At 39.0% G+C, this 14,763-nt stretch overlaps 1 protein-coding gene across 4 annotated transcripts in view; it reads right to left on the bottom strand.

Annotated features, from left to right (window-relative positions):
- The window catches only part of SUGCT (succinyl-CoA:glutarate-CoA transferase), a 332,647-nt gene that overhangs the window by 207,425 nt on the left and 110,459 nt on the right, over nt 1-14,763 (bottom strand). For all 4 annotated transcript variants that reach the window (XR_010069897.1, XM_063325601.1, XM_063325602.1 and 1 more), the window contains one exon: nt 2,872-2,943. Coding sequence is in view for 3 of the 4 variants with exons in the window: in XM_063325601.1 (XP_063181671.1) it covers nt 2,872-2,943 (72 nt within the window). In the remaining variant the exon portion in view is untranslated. The remainder of the gene's footprint in view (nt 1-2,871; nt 2,944-14,763) is intronic.

Genomic DNA, 14,763 nt, shown 5'->3' with positions numbered 1-14,763 from the left:
AAAATGATCATATGGAGTTGCTCACTCTACTGTTTTAATTAACGTTACTGACTTCAGCTTTAACTTAATGTCCATCTGTTGTAAAGCTGCGTGTCTATATATGTTCTTAATTTTTTGTGACTAACAAATGCACATTTGAGAAGTTATTCATTAATGTACCATTCATCTTTCTGCATCACACTGCCAATGCTATTTTCTTTATATCACTGTGACCACTTGGAATGAAACTGCCATTCTCCATTTCTAGGCCTCCTTCAAGATCCAAGATGCACATTTCAAAGTTTACACTCTCTGTATTTTGTCCTCCAACACTAGCAAACCTGTTTGTACTCTCCTTTGCTGTACATAAAAGCTCGGTCTTCTGAAAAATCTTGCTCAGTATTCCTATTTAGACTAAAGCAGGCACACATCAGGATGCACTTTTGTAACACTTGACTATGAAATGCACTTCAGCCAGCAGCGTTACAAACTTTTTCTGCAATTATCAAAGTCCCCAAACAGGCTACAGTTAGTTGTCATTGATTTTGAAAATATCACAGTGAATTATTCCAGTTTTTTCTTTCTGCTTGCCTGAAAAGATACGGTTGAAGCAGAATGTTTGCAATTGTTTACAGTTTGAGCCAGCTGTTACATCTCTAGAGAATGTGTCTTCAGGGCAACAGCTTCCATACAGCCTGTATTTTTAGCACCAGCTCATCTCGGAAAGGTTCTCTAATAGCAATTCCAATGTTTGAATTAGTGGTCTCTGTATTTACTAAAGGTTCACTAGGGTGTTGCGGGCCTTCCTGTAATAAAGTCCTCTTCCTTTACTGGCTCTCCCACTTCATGGTATTTTTAGTTCCAAATCACCTTTGACTTAGCACAGAGCATACCACTAAAGGGTTTCACAGCATTGCACTGACTTCCACATCACTCCATTTCTGGGCAATTTAACAGGCCAAATCCATGCTACAATAAATTTTTAGAGAGACCATTCTTTTTAACAACAAATGTGCTAACTGGTTTATGGAAAAATCTAACCATTACCCAAAACTTGAGCTATCTTTTCTGATTTTTTAATTCATTTGAAATGCAAGCAATCATCATTCTTCTGTGTTTTGTACCTCCTACTTTCAATTCTAGAAATTTATAAGGATGAAACAAAAAACCATCAGCCTGCAGATTAGGGCCAATATATAACTCATTTAATTTTAGACCTACAGATTCTGAGGTAACACAAATCATAGGAACGCCGCCTCATCTTCTGGGGGACCATTCACTCCTCACTAATTACAGAGGGAGTGTGTAACAAGTCACACAGTCTCTCAGCTGCACCCTAAAGTGAGGTGAACACATGGTCTGAATTTTTAGTGCCTTCTAGCTCACACCATGGTGTCAGAACGTACTGAGACAGATCTTCTGCTCTGCCTTACTCAAGGATGGCAGTATGACCAGCATTTGGTATATAATTCTTCACTTCAGGTGATAAAGCACCAAGAAGACATTCACAGCCGTGTCCTGGGACTTTCTGGAAAGATTTCCCTTATGAAACAATGAGTCTTTGATACAACTGAGTTGTGGCAGGTAGACACTTATTCAGTCATCGCTGTTCATTCATGTTAAGATAATGACCCAACTATCGTGGACGGACACTTGTATGAAGAAAACCCACTGAGAAAACTTTGAAGAGGCTAACTTGCTATCGGTTAAGAGAGCCCATTCAAACAAACGAAACCAGACCCCTCCAGATAGCAAGGTGGGGATATGCAGCCCGAACTGCAGTGAGAGAATCACAATTGCACTTCTCACTACATATTCCAGTTATTAGTTGTGAACATCCATGAAAATGTGGAATGTCTGACATGAACAAATGGAGGAAAATAATGCTCAATTTCTTGAGGCTGCCAGCTCATTTAAAGTGTGATTAATTTAGGCTAAAAATGCAAGTTCCCAGAGAAAAACCATAATGGCAGGAAAAAGGTAGAACTCTAATTTTAAAAAGTGCTGTCTAATGCTATATGCAAAACTTCTCTTGTCCCAGCTTATGTGTTACTGGGTCTTTTGTTTGGAATGTTGCTACACTTTATTTAAGAACAATTGTTTCCCTACAACCACTCCTTCTCTCTTAAAATGTATTCGCTGTCCAGGGAAAAGCAATTCCAGGTATTAAAAGAACACAAAAAGAGTATGTGAAAAATCCAAAACTATTCTACAACTTTCCAAGCTACCCCCTGTGAAAACAGAATTGCCAGAGTCAGATTCTGTCACTTCAAAACAATGAAGATACCAGATTTTGAAGGCAGCAGTCCTATTTGAAGATTTGTTCTTCAATGTCATATCTCTGCACCACTCTAAAGTCAGCCCACAATACTATAATATTTTTCTAAAGAGTCCACGAGTTTCCCTTTGAGCACAGACCAGCACATACTAGTGTTAGAAAGGACTACGCACTCAGCTACTGATCAAGCTGCCACAAGAACCATCCATCCCCCAGCTTTGCTTTGTTAACAGATCTGCCTACCATGTATTTTTTGGAGAAACAGTGTCACATTTCTTGCTGAAAGACACCGGTGTGACTTCCATGACATTCACCATTCCAGAACTGGAAGGTTGTTAGCTTGTTCATCTTTTAGCTAATCAGCTGTGTAGCTGCACAGACTTCAAAAGGGGTTCACCACCCACAAGTTTGGGTATTGGGGTGTTCTGAATACAGAGGCAAAGCACAGAACCCGTATCAGTCCCCTAAACTACCAGCCAGAGCCCCAGGGTTACAATTTATACTCATTACTTATTTTCACAAAAAAGGGGAAATAAGAAGCAATCAATAATTATTTTCCTAGTCAGAACGGAAACTATGACATATTTCTGTACTGTTGCCTAAGAGACCATTACCTTACACACAGTGACAAACTGCTGATCATTTCCAGCTCCCACCACGATGTAGCCATCCTTAGTCTTAAAAGCCTGGAAAAACAAAGATAGGTGATAAGCTGCAACTAAACTATAAAATATTAGCAAAAAATATTAGCACATCTTTTGAGTGAAAACTTTGTAAATAATGTTCAAATGACTTCCTTAAACATTTCCATTCAGACCCAATATCTAGTTCTCTAGAAGTGGCTCAAAGTCATCCACAAGGAAGGATGTGGCCCTTTTCACTTTTCTAGAGTTCTTCTAGAGTTTTTATAGAGTCCAGAAGTTACCTTGGTTGATACCTTATTTGCTGAAAATGTGTCCTGAGGCAGCCCGAAACTTTGCAAATGTGTCCCACACTCACAGGGACTGAGAAGGATTTACCAGGATAACACTTACTTGCCAGGAGTTAGTTATTCAGCTTCCCCCTTAGCCTGACTGAGAGCAGATAGCTGCACTGAGGTGTCATAGACCATGACCAAATACACCAAAAAAAAAATAATTGCCAAATAGCAATGACAAGTTAGAGACTCCAATGGGGATGAAAGCCATAGGCTGCATCTTTCCAGCTCTTCAGCTGGAGATTAAGCTATCTTCTTGGTCAATGGTCTCAAGATTGAGGTCCTGGAGAAACGGGGACTTCTTTGCCAGCTTTGAGGATTTTTGTTCTTTTGACTTCATTACAGTAGCCTTCCCGGCACACTTAATGGTGAACAGAACATTTAGCTGGGTAGGACATAACAGCTTTCAATTCCATCTAAATCATCTCCACTTAGATTTTCACAGGAAAAAAAGAAAATCGGTAATTGGCATCATCCTCGATTTTTACCATTGTGTCAGGGCATCTTCTAAAATTGGATAATGCAAACAGATTCCCCTTTCCTCCACACCTCTCTCTTACACAAGGGTGTGTAACTGCAGTTTCAGTCAAACATACTACAAACACAATTTTTGCAAGCATTTGGGAAAAATTCTTTCGCTATTAACTTGACTTCAATGCAAGAGGCCAGCACAGGCTAGTGCACTAATGGTGACAAGGCCTTGCAATACTTTCTTGCAGAGAAAAAACTCATCGTCCATTCTCAAAAATCAATTTTTTTATGAGCTATCATGTTCTGATCTAAAGGTGTGAATTCTTACTATCTAGTTGCGTAAAATAACACACAAATATAAGCCCTAGTGTAGGAACACTTTAATGATAAAAAGTCTTCTTACAGCACTGTGGCTTATTCTTCTTCACAAACAGGAATATGCTATTCCAGATTGCAATTTTTCATACAGATACAACTACATCCACATCTGGTATAGTCAGAGCTTTAAATTTGTATGTGGAAAATTATGTCCACTGAAATGCAAGTAACTGTACATCATAGTTAGGATATCAGTTTGCTCACTCTATGTTTCATTTCCTGGTAAATAGTATTGATTAGTGATAAAGTTTAGCAATTCATTTTTCACATATTTATTTAAACACTTCAGTCGAAGATTCTTAGCAAGCGAAGATGAAATTCAGCAAATGTTTAGTCCCAAGCATGCAAAAGAAGTCCCACTGATTCGGCCCCAAGACAGTAAAAGTCTAGAAGCATGCATAGTATAAAGGTATTGCATACTCACACTGAGGAAAGCAATGAACAGAGAAAAAATTGGGGGGAAAAATACAGATAAGAAAGTTGTATGTGAATGCATAAATGAATGCATAAAAATTTTTTAGATACATCTGCTCATGCAGATTTCTGTCTAAAACAATCATGACAGAGCCTGATCTAAGACTATGTAAGAAACTTCCCCCCACCAAATAAATAGCTTTCAGTAGGAATAGGTATGAATTAAAACTGTCAGTATAAACTTACTACCTTTATTTACAGGCAAAATCTGTTTTCTGAACATCCTGCCCAAATCCTGACCTGTCTTTGCTGATGCTCTGAATTCTAAAATGAGCCACACACATTTCACACAAATTATGGGGTAAACACTACACGTATCTGTGTGCATATGTAACGCTATATAGTTTTTATTGGTGCGACCACCTACTGCTTCCAGTAAACACAAATCAGAAATTCTTTTACACATTCTTTTAAACTTCTAGTCTGGATGCCTGTTGCAGATTGCAAAGCCCACAATATATGTCATATGTACTTATATACAGATCCTCCTCCTCCGCACTCCAAAATATATTTAAATTGGTAGTATGGGCAAATCTTAAAAGAGTTTACTATTTATCAGCGACGTCTTTTGAGACTCGCATCTCTGTAAGGAGACTGCAATCACACAATAGCTGCATACCACTATGAAACATGCATCTGTACCCGTGGGCTGCCCATGCAGCAGCGGAAGTCACTCGAAATTTAAGGGCCTGGTTATTAGCATTTGTGCTTCAGTTGCTTTGCGGAATGTGTGGGAAAACTGATTATTCTTAATTGCACTGTATGTCTAAAAAGCTAAAACAACAATCATGTCATCCTTACACAACAAAAACGGTATCATAATAAATGCAGCAGTGTCTTTTTCCATGAAGCTTAACTCAAATGTCTTCAGCTGCTATTTTAAGCTTCCCATTACAAAACAGCTGATTATTTGCCAGTCATTGCTGCTGATAAAGCAGAAACTTCCAAATGTTATTAGCACAATATTGATGCCAACATTTAAGGGTGATAACAATGGGTTTATTCATCACCCATAAATGTACGCATACTACAGGTTACCACAGGTTACTGTCTGGTCACAGAAAGCTTCACAATCTTATTATACAAAGGAGAGTAAGGGCAAAGTGCAGACAGATTTTAATGAGATTTTGTTTTGATAAACTGCTGTCCATCACATTGAATCATTTCACATTAGCACAATAAAAGGCACCATACACACAAGGCAAAAATCTTTTCTCCCTTCCCATTTTTCCAAAGAATGAGGTCTTCTGATAAGATTCTTGAGAGCACGAGCATGATTTAACCTGCTACTCCCACGTGGTATCCTGAGCAATAGGACATCGCTCAGTGAAGACAAGAAACAAAAACCAGACCAAAAAAATTAGTCCACATCTTATTAATGGAAAAGGCAGAGAGAGATTGCATAGCATGCCAAGGCGTACCTTTCAGCTTGGTATAAAGATCTTGGGGGTTTCTAAGAAGATAATCTGTAAATTCACATTGAATTATACATAGTACATGACATCAACATACGCATGTTCAAAACCAGATCTCAAGGTCCAGTGTGCATGCATCAACACCTCACACTGACTAATGGATGTTACAGGACCTCATTGAGACTCAGCACTTTTCCAAATTTGATCTTAGAACACGGTATACCTGAGATACTTTGTGTACTGAAACATTTTAACCTCCCTAAACACATGGAATATAAATTCTATCCACTTTCAGAAATGTGATAAGTAGTTTACAAGTATTGTCCAAAAATGCTATATAGACTATACAGTAAAGATGCAGGCCAAACTTAACCTTAGTCTATTATCAGAGTGAACAAAGATTTACTGAGATAATCTAAGGCCAAACTAGCCAGTCTTTGCACTGCTCTAAGTCAATAGTTTTCAAAATTTGCCAGCTTTGATGGTGCTAATGAAAGACTGTCAATCTCTTGTATTTATTGCCTGCTTTATGAATTTTAAGCCTATAAATGCTACGGCAATCATCAGCCATACATAAATATCTTTGCATACGTTTCAATTTGCATGTTGATTCCACAGAAAAAACCCTTCAAAATGTAAGGGACCAATTAAAAGATAAGCCAATTCCAATAAAATGATCAAAAGTCCAGGTCAGTTGTCAGTATTTGAATCCAAAACACAGAAATCAAAACAACCAGAACATCTGCTGCTGCTTATGGTGATGCGTACTCCCTTCCATCAGGTATTTATATACATTCGTAAGATCTCCTCAAGTCTCCTCTCCACTCCTCCAGAATAAACAGTCCCAGCTCTCTCAGCCTCTCCAAATGAAAGATGCTCCAAGCCCTTCATTATTTTCATGCCCTTCGCTGGACCTGCTCCAGTATGAGCATGTCCGTGTCCTACAAACCCCAGAAGGGGACCCATTTGTGGACCCATAACTGGATCCACTGGTTATTGGTCCTCAGCAGTGCTGAGCAGAGGGGAAGGATCACCTCCCCCAGCCTGCTGGCAATGCTCCTCCTAATACAGACCAGGGTGCTCTCTTTGTCACAGGGGCACACTGCTGGCTCATGTTCCATTTTTTATCCACGAGGACCTCCAGGTCCTTTTCTGCAACTCTGCCTTCCAGCCAGTCAGCCCCCAGTGTGTACTGATGTGTGAGGTTATTCTCTACCATATACAGGACTTCATATTTCCCTTTGCTGAATTTTATCAGGTTCCTGTTGGCCCATTTCTCCAGCCTGTCAAGGTCCCTCTGAGTGGCAGCACAACCACCTGGTGTATCAGCCATTCCTCCCAGTTTTGTACATTCTGCAAACTTGCTGAGGATGCACTCTGTCTGTCATCCAGTACTGGCCCAGTGTACTCTTGGGGATGCCACTAGTGATTGGCCTCCAGATGGACTTCACGCCACTGATTACAACCCTTTGAGCACAAAAGGTCAGCCAGTTTTCATTCCACACCAAAAATCTAAATCTAAATCAACGCTGTTGAGGGAGGGCACAGTGTGGGTCTTCATGGTCTAGTCTCGAAAGCTATTGGCAGATCAAATTCAGCACACACTGAAATGCAGCCTCCAGCCATCATCATTAGTAGGCAGCTTCCCAGCGCCACAAGGACTGTCAAGGTCAAATGCAAAGGATGCAAGTGCCATCCAGGCAGAAACTACATGTCACTTCTTCAAAGACTTCTCAGGAAGAAGAATTTGGAGGCCAAACAATATTTGGACAAAGCATTGGGTTTTTGCAATTGGAGAATTATTTCATATTTAGGAGAAGTTAATAGCTTTAATTATCTGAACTGTACTGATTATTTTCATTAGCAGTTACTGTATTGGCCCCTTTACTGATAATGGCAGTCAATGGACAAAATATTTGAAAGCTTACAGGCCTCCCCTTGGAGGAAGACTTGCACCATATCAAGTATGGTAAAAGAGGTGTATTACTCACCTTTATGAGTCTTCTTATCTGGTGATCCTATGTGAGTAACAGTTGGAATCTGTAAAGATACTTACAATCCCTTTTCACTGAGAATAGCTGATGTTAGATACCCTCAGATTTGAAGTATCTTGCAAGACAGCACTGCCTTTTGATTCATAAAGTTGAATAGTAGCATCCCTAAAAGCATCCAGTGATAGATCACGAGGGGAACAGCTGAGGGCTTGTGGATACTCAGTATGTATTGGTGAGTTCTGGAGCAGGGCTTAAAGTAACTTTTGAATGCCTTCTAACCATTGCGGGTTTTACAGAGCAACAGGCTGATTGCTCCAACTGGCATCATGAAGCAGCTTCCTTAAGATTTTGGAAAGATGCCATCCTTTTATAAAGGCTAGCTACGGTATTTCTGTAAGTTACCTGTTTGTCAGCACAACAGGGAGTGCGCTCAGATGGCATTAAGGGAGAACACTCCTCTGAGCTCCTTCCCAAGGTTGGCATAGGAGCAAGTAGCTTTGTGTGAAGGCTGAATGAATCTTTGGGACCAGCTGGGGACAGTGCAGAACAAAGACATCTATTTGAGAGGTCTATAAACGTAAAACCATAAAAAGTGAAACCAATATTTCCAAACAAATCTTTGAAAAATAACGCCAACATTTTTCAAAAAGAGATTCATTTTCATATGCCACTCCTTCCTCTCCCATCTATATTCCCATTTACAGCAGTCTCTTCAGTCACTTACAGAATCAGCAATTACTCAGTAAAACACTATGTGACCATACGTAGGTCTCCATTTATGTGCTTGAAGTACCTCCCTGGTATTAATGGGTGTGCTCAAAGAGAAAAGCTGGTCTTTCACAGGCTTGGAGCCACAGAAAAATTACAGTATTACTTCTAATTTATTGCATAATTTGTCTTCAGTTACACTTTGAAGTTTCCAGTGTGATTTGAGTCATTCCATTTGATTCAATGAAAAGGTCATTTAAGGACAAGTATTCTCTAGTCTTAATGTAGATTAAAGGCTGCAATTGAGAAAGTGATGTATTCAGGACTTGACTGACCTGTACACAGGCTCTCTTCCCCTGCCAACCAAATATATCTACAGTGTATGTTGATTTTTTTCTCCCTCCAACCCTATCAAACTCTGGTTCCCAAATACATTAAAAAGCAGGAGATCCTCAGTTTTGCTTTCGATCCAGAACAGTTACATTCCTTCCAGATAGGATAAACTTGGCACACAGTTTCTCTACCTTTACACATCGGTTTGAATAAAGCATCAGCTGTGCCACAGAATCATGGAGTAGCCACATTCTCTTCTCTTTCAAGGGATGGGCACAATCCTTTCATAACAACTTAATATTTAATTACTGTAACAAATGGGAACAAGACCAAGAAGTTTGGTTAGCGATAGTTCTGAGCAATACATATAAATCATAGAGACCACACACTTTGAAACTATTTGCTTACTTTGCACTCTCTTCCAATGAAAGCAAACAGTAAAAATAAAAAATGTAAATTTCATGGACTAGGTTAATATATGCTGAATGCTCTCACTGAGCAAACTGAAGAAGGGCATTCCACACAAAGATTTCACTTTTTCCCTCTGGTCTTCTCAACCCTCACCACTTGTCTCTCTTTTCACTGCCACGTTGTAGGACATACTATCCTGAAACTTCACAGCTCTCTCAGTCTACCAGACAGATCAGCATTAAGAATATCTGCAATAATTCTCTTGCAAAGAAGAGTTTGACTGGATGCCCTGAGCTTGTGGGAAAGGTGTTTATGGTAAGACTGGGAACGATTACTCTGGTCTCTGAGATGAGGTAGAACACCGGCACTGATGTCAAGGAAAGCACACTACAGACTACCAACCAGGGAGACCATTCACTTCTACAGAACCCACAATCCATTAGACACCTTTTCTGATCAACCTTCAAGTTCCATATATGTGTGAGCACAATAAAAATGACTTTGCCTAACCGATCCAGGAGCAAAGCAGACGAGAACCATTAAATGTGCCCTGAATGCACCTTACTGAAAGGGGCAGCAAAGTTAACACAAAATCACAGCATCAAACAGCATTATCTACATTTGTCATTATAATATATTACTCTCAACATTCACTCAGGAAGCAGGACAGCCTAGTTCTGCTCTCCAGACCATGTCATGTTTTTATCTAGTTGTTGCCTAATGTGAGAAGTATAAACTGCTGGGAACAGACTGCAACTAAGGCCTCTGATCCCAGCTCACTGTCCTAAGAAATAGACTGGAGATGGGAAACCTCTCTCACCTACTTTTCTTCTGGTCACATGATATTCAAACTGTTAATTTCCCAATTGATTAGATGCAATACATAGATCTATAATCTAAAAGTATTAGTTGAGCATACTATTTGCCAAAAAGACTTTTATAGCTGTTACTTCATATTCAATAGCACAATGAACGTTAACTTTGGATTGCATACCCTTATTCTTACAGATGAGACTTTTCTCCCAATCATCTCAATGAACATACTCTGCAAGAAAATGAAACCATTTTTTTGTTTTCTAATGTGAATGTAATATACGTCTAGCCTCACCACCCAAAAAGCCATTTAAAAACTCCTGGAAGAACAGTGAACAGCTTTAAAGTGGGAAACTTGTCACTTTCCCAAATTTCTAAAATTTTAAATATCTAAACTATATGTCAATTAAAAATAAATTCTCTGATACTGTAAACTGGCATTAAAACTGTTCCTTGCTGTTGAAAAAATAAAATATCAGGCACAGAATCACATTCTCCATTGCCACATTAGTTTTCCATTAGTTTTTCAACAATGAAATTACACACACACAGACACGCACACACAAAATAAATAAACTTTAATCACAGTATCACACTGGAGCCAGTGTAATTAATGTTGTGTCAGCATTTCCATTTAAGCCACTATTTTCAAGAGGTTTATAGCACAGCCATAAAAATTCAGTTAGGTTGAAATTAAGCAAACAAGGTCTTATACAGCAAGCAACATTTAAGTATATATACAGACAGCAGCCAGTTACTACTTATATGGGAATTAAAATAGACGCTTACTGATTTTAAAGGGCACTGCAGAGCTATTTTTTTAAACAATATTTTTCTCAACATTTATAATAATCTCCCAAAAGCCAGAATCCAAGCTATGTTTCCTTACCCTTTTTCCTTCTCACACAATAGTTCACACAATTTCTTCCAATTTTGGGATTGTAAGCATTGTTTTTTTGTTTCACTTTTAAAGTAAAAGAATGCAATGAAAACATTTCTTTTGAAAAACAACACACATGACCACACAGTCTGATCCTGATACAGGCCTCCAGGCATCACTGAGGCAGAAATGACAAATAGTTCTTACACCTTCCAAAAATCATAAGATATAGCTGTTTGGAAAATCTGAGTACTCAAATATGAGGTTTTAAGAGTGCTATTTAGAATTTAATTCTAAATGAGGCCCTATTTCTGTTTTCAGTAGAAATCATCAGAACAGGATTTGTCTCATTATTTCTGCCCTTTTTCCCCTCTCGACTCTTTGGCTTTAAGTGATATAGTGGTACAATTTCCAAAGGTGATCTTTGGAATAGTGACTACCTTTTTTTGGTAACTCATAGTGAGTCCATCAGCCTGGCATTTCAAGTTGCAGACAGACGACCCAGTGCAAGCAAACTACAACTCAGACTGGGCAGGCAGGGCTATTAACTTAAAGGTCCTAATACCTTGATGTCCTGTTATAAAGAAGGCTCTTCAAAAAGCCAAGCTAAATCAGATGTGAGTTTCTCTGACAACCAGCCAACCGAGAAGAGCAAGGGATCAATTTAGCACTGATGCTGACGAAAATCAGCAAAAACACCAATGAGAACATAACAATTACAGGGGTGCAAAACTGGCTGCGTTTCACAATTTGGCACTTTCACAACCTAAAATAAACAGCATGCATATTTGAAATCTGCCACTTAGCTGCCGAACAGGATGGACAAAGGCAGGAGAAACTCCACTTCATTCTGCCAATGTGCCTTTGCCCTATTTTGGAGATTTTTTTCAATTAATATATCTCCCAAACAGTATGTGATCCCATGTACTATTCAGTAGATACAGTATAGTGAACTAAGGACGGAGTTCAAATATTTCAACCTTGACTCCCCAGTATCCTTGATTTGTAGTTTTAAGTCACTCATTAAGGTTTATTGCATGTAGTTTGTTTTGGTTTAAAATACTACTTTATCTCTAATCGAGAATTTAAAAATTGAACTGTCCAGACATCCAGGATGCACACTATTTAAAGTCCTGAATTTATGCCAAAAACCTCCCATTGCCAGGCCATAGGAATAATGCTAGTGAGATCTATTTTAAAAAAAATGAAAAATAACACTTGATGAGTGGAACACATATATGTCTAACAAAATCAGAAGTCCCTTTCCTCTTCATTTTCCTATAAATTTCTATTATGTTTCCTTAAAACTATAAAATTCAGCCTTCTGTTTTTCTCTCATAGTCTTTTTTTATCATTCCCTGTTAGCCTGAGAAATACTGAAATATAATATCACATTAATGCAATTACAATCTTTTATCTGCCTCAAATTTAGCATTATTTCAATTGTTAAAGTTTGAAATCACTACAATTAGAAATGAAAACATTATACCTTTTGCCAACTTAAAACTGTGCTGGACAATATTTAACCAATTTTTCATTCTAGCAACTAATAAATCAAAACATCTACTGAGAAAGAGCTGAGGAAATCTGCATGGTAGTAGCTACTATTTTGTTTTTTTCACTAAGATGTTTACATCTATGACTTGCGGAGTGCTGCTACATAATAAACGTAATTATCCTTTACAAAAGAATTTGTTCTGGAGAATCAATGCAGTATAAGTGTGCTTCCATTATCACAGTCTAAAGCCTGCATCAGATTTTAGCCACATTTGTACAAAATCAACTCCTTGCACCCCTCGCCCTCCCCAAAAAGTCTGACAGACACAGGTATGCCAGTAAAATGGTAGGAGAAGGCAATAGGAGGAGTCAAAAGGACGAGAAGCAGAAAATCCCAGCTTTCAAAAAAGATCGCACCTGTTTCGCCTGCAGATTCGAAAGGAAAAAAAACCCTTAGTTTTCACTCACAGGTACATCATGCTGTTCTTTAATGAACACGCTTGATTCTTATTAATTGCTAGGTTTATTTTGAGGTTTCATATGCTGTCATCTTTTTTTTTTTTGGCTCTGGGTGGCCAAGGGACAGCGTCTCTCTCATACAAGTGAGTATGAACAACCAAATGACAATTCTGATTTAATCATGGGAGAATCATAGGAGACTGGGCTTATTTAGGGCAGGATTCTGACTCTGAAGATCTCCTAGTGCCACGGATTTTTAATTTCGTGGCATGACCAGCCAATTTACTTCCACTGTCAATCTAAATGCTTAATTCTGAATTTCTTAATGAAATGCCCAATTGCAAACCACAGTGGCACCTTAGAAGGTGAAGAGCCATGACGATATTCACCTCTGCCAAACGCTGTAACATCAGGAAAAGTGCAAAATCACTGCATTTTTGCCACAGATAACTGACATAAGTTAATACTGAACACTGTACCAGCATCACTGTACCTCAGTCAACTGACAAGTGAGCACAAATATACACTGCTTCCGCTACAGTCTTTTGCAAAAACCACATATGGTTTTACATATTTTCACAATAAATAATTTACGGAAACTAAACCAAAGCAAGTACATGCAGCACTGCAGTTAAATTAGATGTCAGTCACATGTAATCAAACAAGTTTAAAGCTACCCAGCTACTGCTATCCATATACTGTAGCCCAGCCATGTTACAGTCTACACGCTAACAGCAAAGATCTCCAATAAGACTGAATATCTCATAAAGAGTGGGTGATCCTCATTACAGAAACGATCCCAGCAATTGAGGGGCCCAGCCTGGCTATGGCTGAGGGATGGTGCCAGCAAGTCTAGAGGAGCAACCTGGCAACTGGCCTTCATCACGCTCTCGCCTCCCTCTTTGTTGAGCTGGTGAAGTCAAAAGGGCTGGTCTCCTAATGATCCAGATGACCTTCTGGTGACACCAGGGTTGGCATCAAATGGGCAGCAGCAAGCCCAGCACACAGACCTGCCATTGTGCTGGGAAGGACTAAAATGGGCTACTGGCAGCAGCCTGGCCTGTTCTTGCACCCCTGATGACAGCTTCAAGTGCTGCCTGCCCACTGTGCCCTGGAGTTGGCTATGAAATGACCTTTCACAGAAACAAGGTTCTTGTCCCTCGATTATATGAAGCTGATTATCTGATTGCCTCACTTGGGGAGGGGGAAGAAGGAGCAAATAGGCAGAAGAGTTGCGTGGATTTGTAAGGGCACTCTTCCTCCCCCCAGGGTGCTGATGAAAGCATGAGGATGTTTTACAGCTTCCTTTATAACAGTACCGAAAAATAATACATAGAAAGGAGTTACAAAATGCATTGAAATGGTTATATTAATTAAGATGAGCAGAGACAGCTTTCAGTAACAGTGGGATACTGGTACACTTAATTTCCTTCCAATATACATTTCCTTTCACAGTCACAAAGCTTAGGCATTTTATTAGACGTTGACAAAGCTGTGCTTCTAAGTGGGAAAGATCGCTTGTGAAAATGATGCAGGCAAGCATACTAATTTTCACATCAAGTTACATACTGAAGCATAAGACTTTTTAGACAAATAATATATTTCTACAGCTACTAGATTTGTCTTTTTCTTTTCAAAATCTGCACACGTTAAAACAAAATACACCAAGTGGGCAAACAAAGCAACTTTAAGCTGCC

Source organism: Chroicocephalus ridibundus, chromosome 2 (genome assembly GCF_963924245.1).
Source record: "Chroicocephalus ridibundus chromosome 2, bChrRid1.1, whole genome shotgun sequence".
In the NCBI taxonomy this organism is placed as follows: Eukaryota; Metazoa; Chordata; class Aves; order Charadriiformes; family Laridae; genus Chroicocephalus; species Chroicocephalus ridibundus.
This window is presented reverse-complemented; position numbering and strand designations above follow the sequence as displayed.